General features: G+C 44.5%; 2 protein-coding genes across 2 annotated transcripts in view; both read left to right on the forward strand.

The window, feature by feature from the left end:
- The window catches only part of LOC125944544 (uncharacterized), a 32,793-nt gene extending 22,303 nt beyond the window's left edge, over positions 1 to 10,490 (forward strand). The window contains exons 2-3 of the mRNA XM_049665041.1: positions 9,432 to 9,772; positions 10,376 to 10,490. Of these exons, the coding sequence (XP_049520998.1) occupies positions 9,432 to 9,772; position 10,376 (342 nt within the window). The 3' untranslated portion in view covers positions 10,377 to 10,490. The remainder of the gene's footprint in view (positions 1 to 9,431; positions 9,773 to 10,375) is intronic.
- Positions 1 to 12,650, forward strand: part of LOC125944545 (uncharacterized) — a 41,010-nt gene that overhangs the window by 13,800 nt on the left and 14,560 nt on the right. The window lies entirely within an intron of this gene.

A 12,650-nucleotide genomic window follows, 5' to 3' on the forward strand; every position in this document is an offset into this window, starting at 1 on the left:
CTGGCCCGAAATTTCTACTGTCAAGGCTGGCGTGACGAAAGCGGTGACGTCAAAATCACTGTTGCTTAGGTGGAAGCATCCCCGTTAGATTCTATATGGTAGTCGGGCCAGGTAGCATGATGTCATGGATTGGAGTATGTATGCCGTGTACTACCTAGGTGGTGTTGCTTGAGCGCGCAGGCTTTCGGTCTTCACCCTTTTTGGCGTATGCTATGGTGACTGTGAATTTTTCGGTAGGCGGATCTGCGTCACGCGTTTAGCTGTTCTTAAAAAACATTTACTCCGTTCCTCACCTCTAGTTCACGGCAAGCGTACTCCACCTGTAAACGAGCACGAATTGTAATAAAAACAAAGAACTCTCCTTTGGAAATGCCCATGATATAACATATTAGATTGAACTGATGTATATCAAGTCACTATAAGGAGACACCTGGAATTTTTTGTTGCAGTTTTCCTACGAGTATAGCAACGACGTTCTCCTAAAATAGCAAATGGCTTAGCCGATCTTTTTTTTTTTTTCTTTTTTTAGGTTGGGGTGGGGTGATTTATTGGCCTTCTTTATTTTACAGAAAAAAAGCACCTGCCAATACCACTGCGAAGCTAAATACCACTCACTGAAACGACCGGCACGAAAGGAGGCGGAAATGCTGGAGTTTCTACTTTCCTCTTCTGTACGGTGACTCTTATACAAGTAAAGCAAGGAACAATGACAACAGTTTGCAATATATTGTTGTTGACTCTGTCCTTTACGGCGTTTCATTTTTTTTTTCGCAAATTTTGTAATTACAGCTGTTGTATCTATATCAGCTCTTAAGTCTTTTTTTCTTTCTCATGCGCTCAATACTAAAGGCACTATAGCATTGCTGTCCTGGCCTTCATCAAAATTTACTACCGGCTCGGAACAGCAAGTCATACATAGGTGTTACACGCAAGTCATACGGCACTAAACGCATTCCTATATTAGAAACACAGAAAGTACCCTAGGCGGCTAGAAACGTAACAGAATTTGTGCGCAATACACGTAATGAAACAAAACCAAAAGTGCACACCACCCAGGAAATTGTTGCATCGCGCACGGTGCCGTCTGCTGACGGAAGAAAAGGAGGCGATGCTTAAACGTTTTGAAACGTGCGTTGAAACATTAACACCAGTCGGGCAGCAACACAACGGCCCAAAGTACATAGCCTTGCTTAGCCGAGGAGTCGACATGGAAAGTTCAAGGTAACCTCGGCTGAGTGCGCAGCTGGTATTTCTATTATTTGTTGCTGTGCATTCCACAGAGTTTCCTACAAGAAATTGCTACAGCGAACTTGTGCTGTGCACGCGAATGTCACAAGTATGGCAGTTCAGCCTGCACGTGAGTGATGGGTAGTGCATGCGTTCACCTATCTTCGTCCTTGTGACTTCTAATGGCTTGGGAACTCTGCAAATAGACCACTTTCAATAACACCCCGTGTTATAAATGCAACAATTTGCTATGAACGTACACGTGTGCAAATACTAATTGCCAAGCGGTCCTTGGAAAACCATGAACGCTTGCAAATTAACGAGATAAAGCGTAATAAGTAATATAAAACGTATGCCTGAAGCCACAAGCCTGAAGATTAGACAAATCCATGTACTAGCCATCATTCCCGTGATGGCTGAATGATTGCCACGCCAATGCTCCCTTTCGTAATTTTTCTTTAAAAAAAACTATTGAATGCCCGAAGATTCATTTGATGCATGTGAAAATTAAACAATTAATGTGCATCACACTTGACGAAAAGCATGGCAAGAGCAACTTGTAACTTTATGCGAAACTCCAAAAGAATTCAAAGAAACCGCGAGCTATACGTACCTGTTTGGTGGCATCGTGCGTACAATGCCTGCCCAATGTTATTGCTTGACCAGTCTCAAACAGGCAATGTCAAGAATTGCTCGTATTTTTTGTTATTTTTTATGTTTTTCGAGCTAAAGGCGTTGCGCACAAAGTGGACGTTGCGAAGACTTCCAGAGAATTACTAGAGCGATGTCAGATGTTCTGCGGTGGAAAATGTTTTGCGTAAATATACCTGTGCTGCAGTGTAATGCTTTTGCGAAGTGTACATAAAACGTTCCTGATCTTGTTTGAACTTGCAGCGTAACTTTATCTATGGTTTAATGTAGATTGTACTAACTTGAATTACATGTGAACTGCAAGTGACCGGGCAATATTTGTATTTTCACGTGCTATGAGCAAATTGAAACTTTCTGTGAACTATACATTAGCACGTTCCGACTTTGTCACTACAATAAATTTTAATTGTCTGCCCTTGCTTGCTTTGCTTGCTTTGCTTGCTTTGCTAGCCGGTATCACCCCTAAAGCTCGCGTAGTCCATGCACACGTATAATAAAAAGTTGTTCTGGAAAACGCAGTGCTCCCTTCCGCATGCTTTACTATGAGGTTTTGAGAGAAATGCCATGACTGGTGTGCAAGTGTCGCGTCGTCCAGTGACCATGTCGTCAAGAGTAGGGGCCTCACGTAGCGCTTCTGTTAACACAGCACGGTCTGAAATTTAGCATTAAAAGAACAGATGTTATGGTATTCAATGAAAACAGTGAACGGACAGTGCCAATACATGGCCAGGAAATACCTTGGATAAAAGAATATAATACATAGATATATGGATAAACGAAGGCAGTAGATATATGAAAACACTGGAAAAGCCAATAACAGCAAAGGGGAAGAGAAATGCGATCATAATGAAACACAGAGTGATATGGGGATACAATAGGTACGAAGTGCTCCGAGGTATGTGGAAAGGTCTGATGGTTCCAGGACTTACATTTGCAAATGCGGTTGTTTGCTTGAAGTCAGGGGTAAAATCAGGACTCCATGGCAACCAAAGGTCAGTGGGACGCCTCTCATTGAGCGCTCACGGGAAGAATACAAATGAAGCTGTGCAGGATGATATGGACTGTACAAGTTTGGCAGTGAGGGAAGCACAGAGTAAAACTGATTATGAACAATGACTGAAGAATATTAGGAAAGTAAATAGGCTGGGAAAGTGTTCAGATATTTGTGCAGGAAGAACATTGACTCACAGTGGAGTAAAAAAATAGAAAGCTTACCAGCAAGTACGCGACAGGTTTAACAAGTAACATGGCAACAAAGAATGTCAAGCGCAAAGTCAGAGAGGCCAAGACATTCTCATCGATGGCGACAATGTAAAAGAAACCTTCTATGAGTAACTACTCAAGAGGAAAAAAATGAAATCAGGAAATGAACATATTACGATAACTCAAAAGGAAGCTCTTTACTTTTCGAAGCCAGATCGGGATGCCTTAGAACGCTTAGTTATAAAGCGAGGTACAATAAAAAAGAAGCATTTGCTTCGTTTTTATTTTTATTAGAAGCGATAAAGCTAGGGAAACGATGGAGCATGTTTTATTAGAATGTGAAGAGACCCAACCGTTGATTTAGGCACCTCTGGCTTCCTCTGGGAAAAGTAAAAATGTCCACATTAGAGATTTGTAAGAGGCGATTGGAAGATTGGTGGAAAAAAGTAGGGAAACGACAAACAGCGTACAAAAACAAAGTTACGAATAGGGGTTCAGAAAGTTTGGTGACAAAAATTATTCGTTTTTTTTTTTTCTTGGGGGGGGGGGGGGGGTGCCAGGTGGTACATTAGGCAATATAACAACGAGCTTGGTGGCATAGCCCACCTCCCCGTTCAACAGAACTAGCATCCATCCATCCATCCACCGCCAAATTAAAATGTACGTGCTTTATTTTAATTCGTTTTTAATTATTTTCCGTGCCGGGTAAGCAATAAATAAATACAACTGTTCCGGACAATTCCTTTGGGACAGCGATCAAGAAACACAACTTGTTAGAATTGAATGCTACAATTATCGCGTCATCTATGTATTTCTTAATCTGTACCCTGTTCATATTTGACCGCACTGCAAGCTTGTGCACTTTTTGGCACCCGCCGCGGTAGCACGATGGCTATAGCGCAGTGCTGCTGCTCAAGACGTCGCGGGTTCAGTCCCGGGCACTGCCGCCACATTCCGACGGAGACTGAATGCTAAAACACTCGTATACCGTGCATTGGGCTCATGTTAAATATCCCTGGTTGTGACAATGAATCCGCAGTCCCGCACTACGGCCTTTTACAGTGAGGCTGTTAAGGTCTAGGTTCACCAGGTTCGTGTCCGCGTCTAGAAAAACTATCATCATCAGCATTTTTTTTTTTGGCTCCATGTGCGTGATGGTTTGGCTCCATGTGCGTGGCGGTTTCCCACCAGTTGTGCCTTAGCAGAGGTGTCAAAACGGATGATGGATGACTCATTGTTATACCTCTCGCCGCCGCAGATGAGGCACCTCTTTCACAAGTGTCGCTATACTCGGCGGCGGCACGTCCCACCATTCGCTGAGCTGCTTCGTCTCGCGACGTAGAGCTCGCGCTAGCGCGGTTGGCAGCAGTGGCCCATTGGACTCGCTAAGGGAGGGAGGCTCGTTGAACATCTTCCAGGATCCTGATGTCAGGATCCTCACGATGCCGTGCAGTGTGCCGCGGCTATGTACGCTGCGGCTCATACGCTAGTCTATGACGATGCGGCGGAGTTGGCGCAGCAAACGCACAACTTCGCCATCACGCTAGCAGAAAACAAGACGCCGGTGTCCTTGCTATTTGACGAACATGCCGAACACGCTCAATATAGTCAATACTGCTAATATGTAAATTCACTATAGAAATATTCACTATAGCCGACCCACCATAGTCACTGCTTCGCTGGCTTCAACCTTCACAGTATTGGAAGGGCTCTGAATTATTTAGTTATTGGATCGTGGACATGGCACGTAAAACACCGGAATATTGCATTGTTACGGGTTTGTAACTTACTATTCGGATGCGTATAGTTAGTGATGCAGCCTGTCTGCGATTTAATTTTTGATATACTGCGATATCTCTATAACTATGAGGAGAACTTATGTAATGTCTTACACGACTGCGCTGTAGGTATTCCGAAGCTCCGCCATTATTTGTTCTTTCACGCTGTTGTTGTTGTTCTTGTTGTTGTTCAAAAATTAGTAGCCGTAACCATTACAGTGTCCTAGTTACTGTGGTCCGAGGCAACGTACATAGTCAACATGTCACCGAGTGTGCGGTTGAACCTCTCTGTCAAGCCGTTCGTTTGCGGGTGGTAGGCGGTAGACTTGCGGTGAACGATGCTGCATGCAGCGAGAAGGGCTTGTATTACTTCGGACAGGAACACACGCCCCCGGTCGCTGAGCAGTTCGCGTGGTGCTCCATGTCGAAGAACGAAGTTCCGCAAGATGAAGAAGGCAACGTCACGCGCAGAAGCCGCCGGAAGTGCGGCAGTCTCGGCGTAGCGCGTCAAGTGGTTCGACGCCTACAATTATCCATCGGTTACCCGAGGAACTGTAGGGAAGTGTCCCGTATAGGTCTATGCCGACGCGATCAAATGGCCGGGCCGGGCAGGGGAGCGGCTGTAACTCGCCAGGAGGGCGCTGTAGAATTTTACGCCTTTGGCACGCCGTGCCAATCTGAAAAATGTTTTCCAAAATTGTCATTCGAACCATTCACGGGACGACCAGCACTAGAGCCCGATGCGGATGGCTTGATCACAAGATATGGCAGTCGCAGCTTCAATCTACGCCGCCCTTACTACGGAAAAGGGGCGTCGCACCTCGATCCACGCTTCGCGTTGCCAATAAGATATAACCATGTTTGAATTTAACGAATAATTTGACTACGGTTGCCTTGATCTGCATGGCCACTTTGAGATATACAAACACCGAACTAGGAAGTTTAATGACGAGGTCCTTCAATTTTTCGATAAAACTTGTGCTGTGTAGTTTGTACTTGTGTAGTTAATTGAGGTGATTACTTTATTACTGAATGAATTGCTTCAATTTGTTAAGTCATCTTTGCTGGGCAGGTAATTCATCGGCAGTAACTTTTTATAGATTTTATATGCTTTTTTCGCTTTCTTTATGCTGGGGATAATATATATATATATATATATATATATATATATAGCTAGGTGATCAGATGGAACGGTTGAGTCCACCTGCTTCTCGATACTCCACTTTCTTTGTACATCATCATCATCAGCCTATATTTAAGTCCACTGCAGGACGAAGGCCTCTCCCTCTGATCTCCAATTAGCCCTGTCTTGTGCTAGCTGATTCAAAATTGCGCCTGCAAATTTCCTAACTTCATCACCCCACCTAGTTTTCTGCCGTCCTCCACTGCACTTCCCTTCTCTTGTTATCCGTTCTGTATCTAATGGTCCACCGGTTTTCCATCCTATGCATTACGTGGCTTGCCCAGCTCCATTCTTTTTTTCGCTTAATGACAACTAAAATCGGCTATCCCTGTTTGTTCTCTGATCCACACCACTCTCTTCCTGTCTCGTAACGTTAGGCCTAATATTTTTCGTTCCATCGCTCTTTGTGCGGTCCATAACTTGTTCTCAAGCTTCTTTGTTACCCTCCAAGTTTCTGCCCGATATGTTAGCACCGGTGCAATGCAATGATTGTGCACTTTTCTTTTCAACGACAGTGGTAAGCTCCCTGTCAGGATTTGGCAATGCTTGCCGTATGCACTCGAACCCAAGCGTATACAGAGTGTCCCAGATACCTTTAACCAAGGTTTAAAATATACGGACGCAATCCAGGAGGACCCGACTGTGTCTGTTGTTGGCTATTGTGCGGAGCATATCGCTGTATGTATTGTGTAATGATACTTTGCATAGCAATTCAAAATTATTTATCAACTTCGCCAGAATAACCTTAAGGCAGGCCTTCCACTGAGAAGCTTTTAGAGCATACTAGAAAACATTATTTTCAGCAGTTTCACACTTCCTACTTATATTTAAGCATTTCTTGTGCTTCGCAAAAAGAGCCCACCACATATTAACAAAAAAAAGCACGTCACATAATACTCTCTGGCATGCCGCGTTTGAAGCACTTTCGAACATGCTGCGCACGAACGAACAACGCATTTAACCTAGTGTGCTGCCTCTTAAAAATTGACAGAACGCTGAGACGGGCGTTGGCTGAGCGATTTACACCACTGATGAACCTCTCTGGCGGTGGTTCATGATCGATGGCGATAAGCAGACCATGAAGCACACCAGGATAAATCTGCTATTCCTACGTGGAGGGTCACGCTCATTCGACAACGACTGTGCATGCCTAATGTAGCATAAGTATAAATAACCGTGTAGGTTTCTAATCAAGGCGGTTGGTATCACGCTCGTTTTTTTCTAAATGTGTACCAACACCGCAGACAACCGCGGCAAGCCACGGCGACAAAAAAGGCAGATGTGGCCAAACATCCGGCGGCCACTTTACAGGCGATGGAGGAGATAGCAGGCCTCCTTCCCCGAACGAAAGTTCAAGGCGAGACGCGACATGGTCCTCCTCAAGTGTGAACGAACGATGCAAGCTCTCGAGCCACGAACTCCAATGTATCCAGTTTTGCCTCTCTCTATACCCCGCGTGTATCGTATATATATATACTTCTAGAGGAGATACTTGTATAGTCACCCAGGCCCTCTCAAAATATACCTGTTTCCGTCCACAGACAAAAAAACGACGCACGTGTGTGAGGGAGTGATAGGGCAATGCATGCTTACCTCTTGAGAAAAACGCAAACTCGCAAGCTCTTATTCGCCAATGAAATCGAGGAGGACTCTCGTTAATAGGAATGCCTGGAGTATGTGCTTTAAAGTAAACATAAGCGCAGTGAGGATGCGAGAACATAAGCATCTTCTCCTTCTCCACAAAATCATGTGACTGAAAAAAAAACTAAAAATTATGGAAGAAGCGTACCTTTCCAGCGTCACGAGTACTGCGTATAAAAAGGGACCATGCATCCGAGTTCAGGCATCACTTCTTCAAGCTCTTAACAGCAACGTAGGAACGAACCGACCATGAACGCCGTAAGTACTTAGTCGTTACGTTATTTCCTGTCACCATGACAACTGAGCGTAGCTACCTTAAGATCCTGAGTAGTCTCCTAATTGCACGTTACGCCTTATTGTTATCGTTAAATTCACATTCTGTTCTACTCCCTTGCTTCGAAAAAATATACGCAGTAGAACCACCTATTCATACGAAACTCCGTTAACGATGTATTTCATCTCGGCTGACACCAAGCTTAACACATTGACATTGCAATCCCGTGAAGCTAACAAGTATCTATTAATACTACGAGCATTGCGGCGAAGTACTCAGCGAGAGATGGCCAGAGACCCTATAGACCACAAGTAACTAGTAAACCATTCCTACCTGCAGACTGGCCATAAAAGCCCGATAGACATCGATGAGCTTTCGTGCGATTACAAAAAGCTGGCTCTTTTCGAACCCACTCCTGTACTACTTAATCTCTTTCTTGTGGAGTCCCCTTACCTAGTACTACTTAATCTCTTTCTTATGGAGTCCCCTTACCTAGCGAACTTACGGCGCATACAAACATTTCGAAACTCTGTAAACAATGCTAAGTACCCAAGTTTCGCGGCTTTGCCATATAGTGACCAACAGCGGCTGTTGACCGCTGAAAGACGTCCATTGGTCAAAATGCGCTCGTGGCGGCCAGCACATGGTTGGGCCAATGACACATTGTCTTTCAGGACCTCATTAGACCCGATATGTCTGAACCCTACAGCCATTTGTCGGCACACAGTTTGCTTTAAAACAAGCTGTGAGTAACGCACCACTGGTGACTTTTTTTTTACTCCTTCTTTCGATTATTGATAAGAAACATTGTAAAGAGTGTACATATAAACAGACGACAGACGCTAGCGCTGACTGTAAACATGCGATCATTCGCGTAATCCTGTTCCTAATCATTCAAGCACATACCTTCCTCTTCAAGCAGGCCCATGTATCTGCGAACACCTATTGCGTATACGTTTTTTCTTCCCAATTAAACTTGAAGTGATAGCCAGCGCTTGTACACGTTGCAGCATTATGTATGCGTTCTCTGAGCTGTTAGCTCGGTAGCTCGAAATCAAATAGTAAGAAAAAAAACTTACATGTATTCTGTCGATCTCGATAAAATCAAACTGGGTAGATTTATTCACAAACTAAAGACATCTACAACAGAAGCCGTGTGGGCACCGCCTGCACGAACACCTTCACAGAATCACTAGCAAGGGCGGAAAAGGTACCCGCATCCCTGCTTGCAACCGTTCACAGGTCTATTGTTGTGATGCGAAACAGAGAAGAAAAGTCCGGGGGGGAGGTGAACAATAGTCTCGCTCAGTTGGTTAGCCTACAGAAAGGGAAGCTAAAAGGCGGGAGGGCACAAAGGTAAGAAGAGTCAGTGTACTCATACTCGCATATGAATGTTCCCGAATTTGAGAACGTCAACAGTGGGAAGGTGTGTAATAAAAGCCGTGAATTAGCACTGAGAACGCATTCCGCGCAGGTGTTGTGCCTGTTCGCCGCTCTGCTGGGCAGTGCCCTCGCCGTGCACGTCCCCACGTACGGCGTGCCGGTGGGTGCTGGATACCCCTACGTCCCTGCTGTCACGACGGTGCACGGTGCCCCCGTAGCCGCCGTGCACGGTGTCCACAGCGTGGTGCCGGTCGCTCCCACCGTCCACAACGTCGCCACCCCGTACGGCTACCGCACCACCGGCGTCAGCTACAGCCACAGGGTCGACGCCCACCCGCTGAAGCTGCGCTACGTGTACGGAGTCGCGCCGTACGGCCTCAGCTACGGCTATGGTCTGAGTCCCTACGGCTACGCTCCAGTCTTGAAGAAGTGGTAAGCACCACTAACTTAGGTCCACTTACCCTTCATTCAATCCTCATTCATCCGAGTACATGTGCCGTGACCATAGTGGCAATAATAGTAAATTGGTATAGCGCTAACTTTAAAAACTGTAACAAGGCTGTTGAATACAGAATACAAGTGAAATCGTTAGGAACTGAAGGTGCCTATCATGGTAGAAAATGTCAGCTACTTGCATTAACGTTCTATACCAGGCCGGGTTCTATTCAATGCTCTAGGTCAATCATTGTTTAGTTCACTCTCACATTCTTTCAATTGAATGTTCGGGCACACAAAGGAGCCATTTAACTGTTCTTAGACTGTTCTGTGCGTCCAAACCCAGGACTACCAACTTAACCCGTAGCAGTGGGGGTTAGGAGCTAATCAGCATTTCCTGCTACAAAATATTTTCGACATTTTCCGGATCTTCTCGTAATGGGTCGCTTTACGAAATGAGCCAAACTTATTTCATCCTACGTAAAATGACTGCATACAGAAAACTTGACAATCCCACGTTTTTTCCATTTCAAATCTAGCGATGTTGTTAATTACTGTGAACAACTCCTTCTCATTGCATGGCTCGCTTTTTTCATGCAGAAGAAATCCCAACTGACCCAAGAGCAACGAGGCCCATTTCTGGAATGACCGAAAGAACCCAACGCAAAAAGAAAATACTTTTGTTCCTGTTGTGATTGTTGTTTGATGGCTCCCGAATGACTAAAAAATAAAAACACGAAACCGAAATTCCGCTGATCTTGATCATTTATTTATTTATTTATTTATTTATTTATTTATTTATTTATTTATTTATTTATTTATTTATTTATTTATTTATTTTGCTACCTTAAACCTGATTCTGCATGCGGTGTCGCAATTTTTCTGCATTTTTTTTCTTTCTTCAGTTTCAATAGTGCAGTTATTGAACCGGTGGGGCCAGCTTTTCAGAAAAGGTAAATTGGCACACCATATATCTGACCTGGTGAAGAGACCTGTTAGACTGAACATTATTACAGTACCTTGTGTGCCATTAGGAAAATTGGGATCGAGAAACTTCCTTAGATTCAAGTCCTCCTGGCCTTAATCGAGAACATGCGTGCAGAGCGTAAATGTTCCGATCATCGCTGTAAGACATCCTCATTGTGTCACGAAAGTCACGCGTTAACATAAAACACGTGCACATTGACATTTTACTTCCACAAGGCGTGGCTCCATTACAGCAAGAGATTCGGACAAATGCAACGTCTGCCGGTGTATCCAGAAGAAAAAATAAATGCAGGACATTATGGGATAAAAGTGAAAAAATAAAGAGCAAAAGACCGTATAGACAAGGACTAGCCTAAAATCAAGCGCAGACATGTAAAAACTGATGAATACTGCTATGACATTGGGTTTATGCTTGCGTGAAGCGTTTTAATATGCTGTAGTACTAACCATCACTCCCTAAATCACAATCGGGCCTCTATTTGAACTTGCTTCAGCGCTAAGTTGGGCGCACTGAATTTAGTTCAGCAGAGCCACTCGACTAAAGCAGACACGGCGCTTAAGCAGTATTCCATGGTGATTTTACTTTGAGTATTTGCTGGGAAACTTCCCCTCAACTACAGCCCTACAACAGTTAGCCGAATTTAGTGCGAAATAAATTATGCGGATCGAACGCCCACGTTGGAATGTAGGTGAATCGAAGCTTTTGTGATGCACCTAAATAAATGTTAAAAAGCTAAGCGCGATGAGTATAGTTGTCTGCGTTGTATTGTTTGGTGTATCGTGTAAACTCGCGCAATACGTTTGTGCAGCCACTACACCGTTCACAAACTATGGCGAAATACAAGGAAAGGATCAAGCAAATGCACACTGTGAGACTTATATAAAAATAGCCATGTGGACGAGTTGGTCCGAGTTCATGGCATGATTTTTGGATCGCGAAGCATTGAAGTGCGGAAAGAAATTAGAAGGAAGGATTTACACGAAAGAAGGACAAACACTAGCGCTCGAGTCTGCCCTTTATTCGATAACCCTTCGTTATTCTTCTTTTCTTTACGCACTTTATTGCTTCGCGCTGCAAAAGTCAAGACACTGTGGGGCGTTGACGTAGTGATTCCACGAGGACTATGGTGATGTTTGATGTTTGCCGAAGGAAGAATGGTGAAGCGAGACGTATGCAGACAGAAGTACGACGTAATATAAGGTTAACTTTTATTCGTCCATTTGATTATTTGTCCTTGGCCTCATGGGAACTGGCTTTTGCGAGCATGAGATCCCATACGGGCCATGCGACGTTCCACATGCCCTAATTGTTTCAAAGAGCTCCTTGGCATTGGCGCGAGAGTCGTCTAATTGGCATGTGAGTTTAATAACCGACACTGCGAATGTTGTGTTTCTGTTCCTGCGTCATGTGCGGGAAAAACAATGGAATGGCTTCCATTGAGCAGACTAGAAGAACACCTGGAGAACACGAAACATTTGCCGCACTAGCTCATAGGGTACCGCAAGAACATTTCCACGCCGGGCTTATTTCTCATACTGCAGAACACACTTCCGCAGCCAAAGATGGCACAGACCCAAGTACTTCTCGCAATAGATATAAAAAGGCATTTGATAACGCTACACACAATCACATCCTCAAATCTGTTCACGCAACGGGATGCGGCGCCAACATGTACAATTACATACGCAGCTTCCTCAACGGTAGGACAGCACACTTCAAGGCCGCGCAGTCTCTTTCCTTCCCCGTCAATATTACCCGTGGAACACCTCTAGGATCAATTATATCTCCCACCCTTTTTAATCCTTGCATGACAGCACTATCAAGGCTATGATCTCCAACCACGATCCACAATCTCCAACCTTCATCATACTTTCTACGCCGACGACA

Source organism: Dermacentor silvarum, chromosome 3 (genome assembly GCF_013339745.2).
Source record: "Dermacentor silvarum isolate Dsil-2018 chromosome 3, BIME_Dsil_1.4, whole genome shotgun sequence".
Lineage (NCBI taxonomy): Eukaryota > Metazoa > Arthropoda > Arachnida > Ixodida > Ixodidae > Dermacentor > Dermacentor silvarum.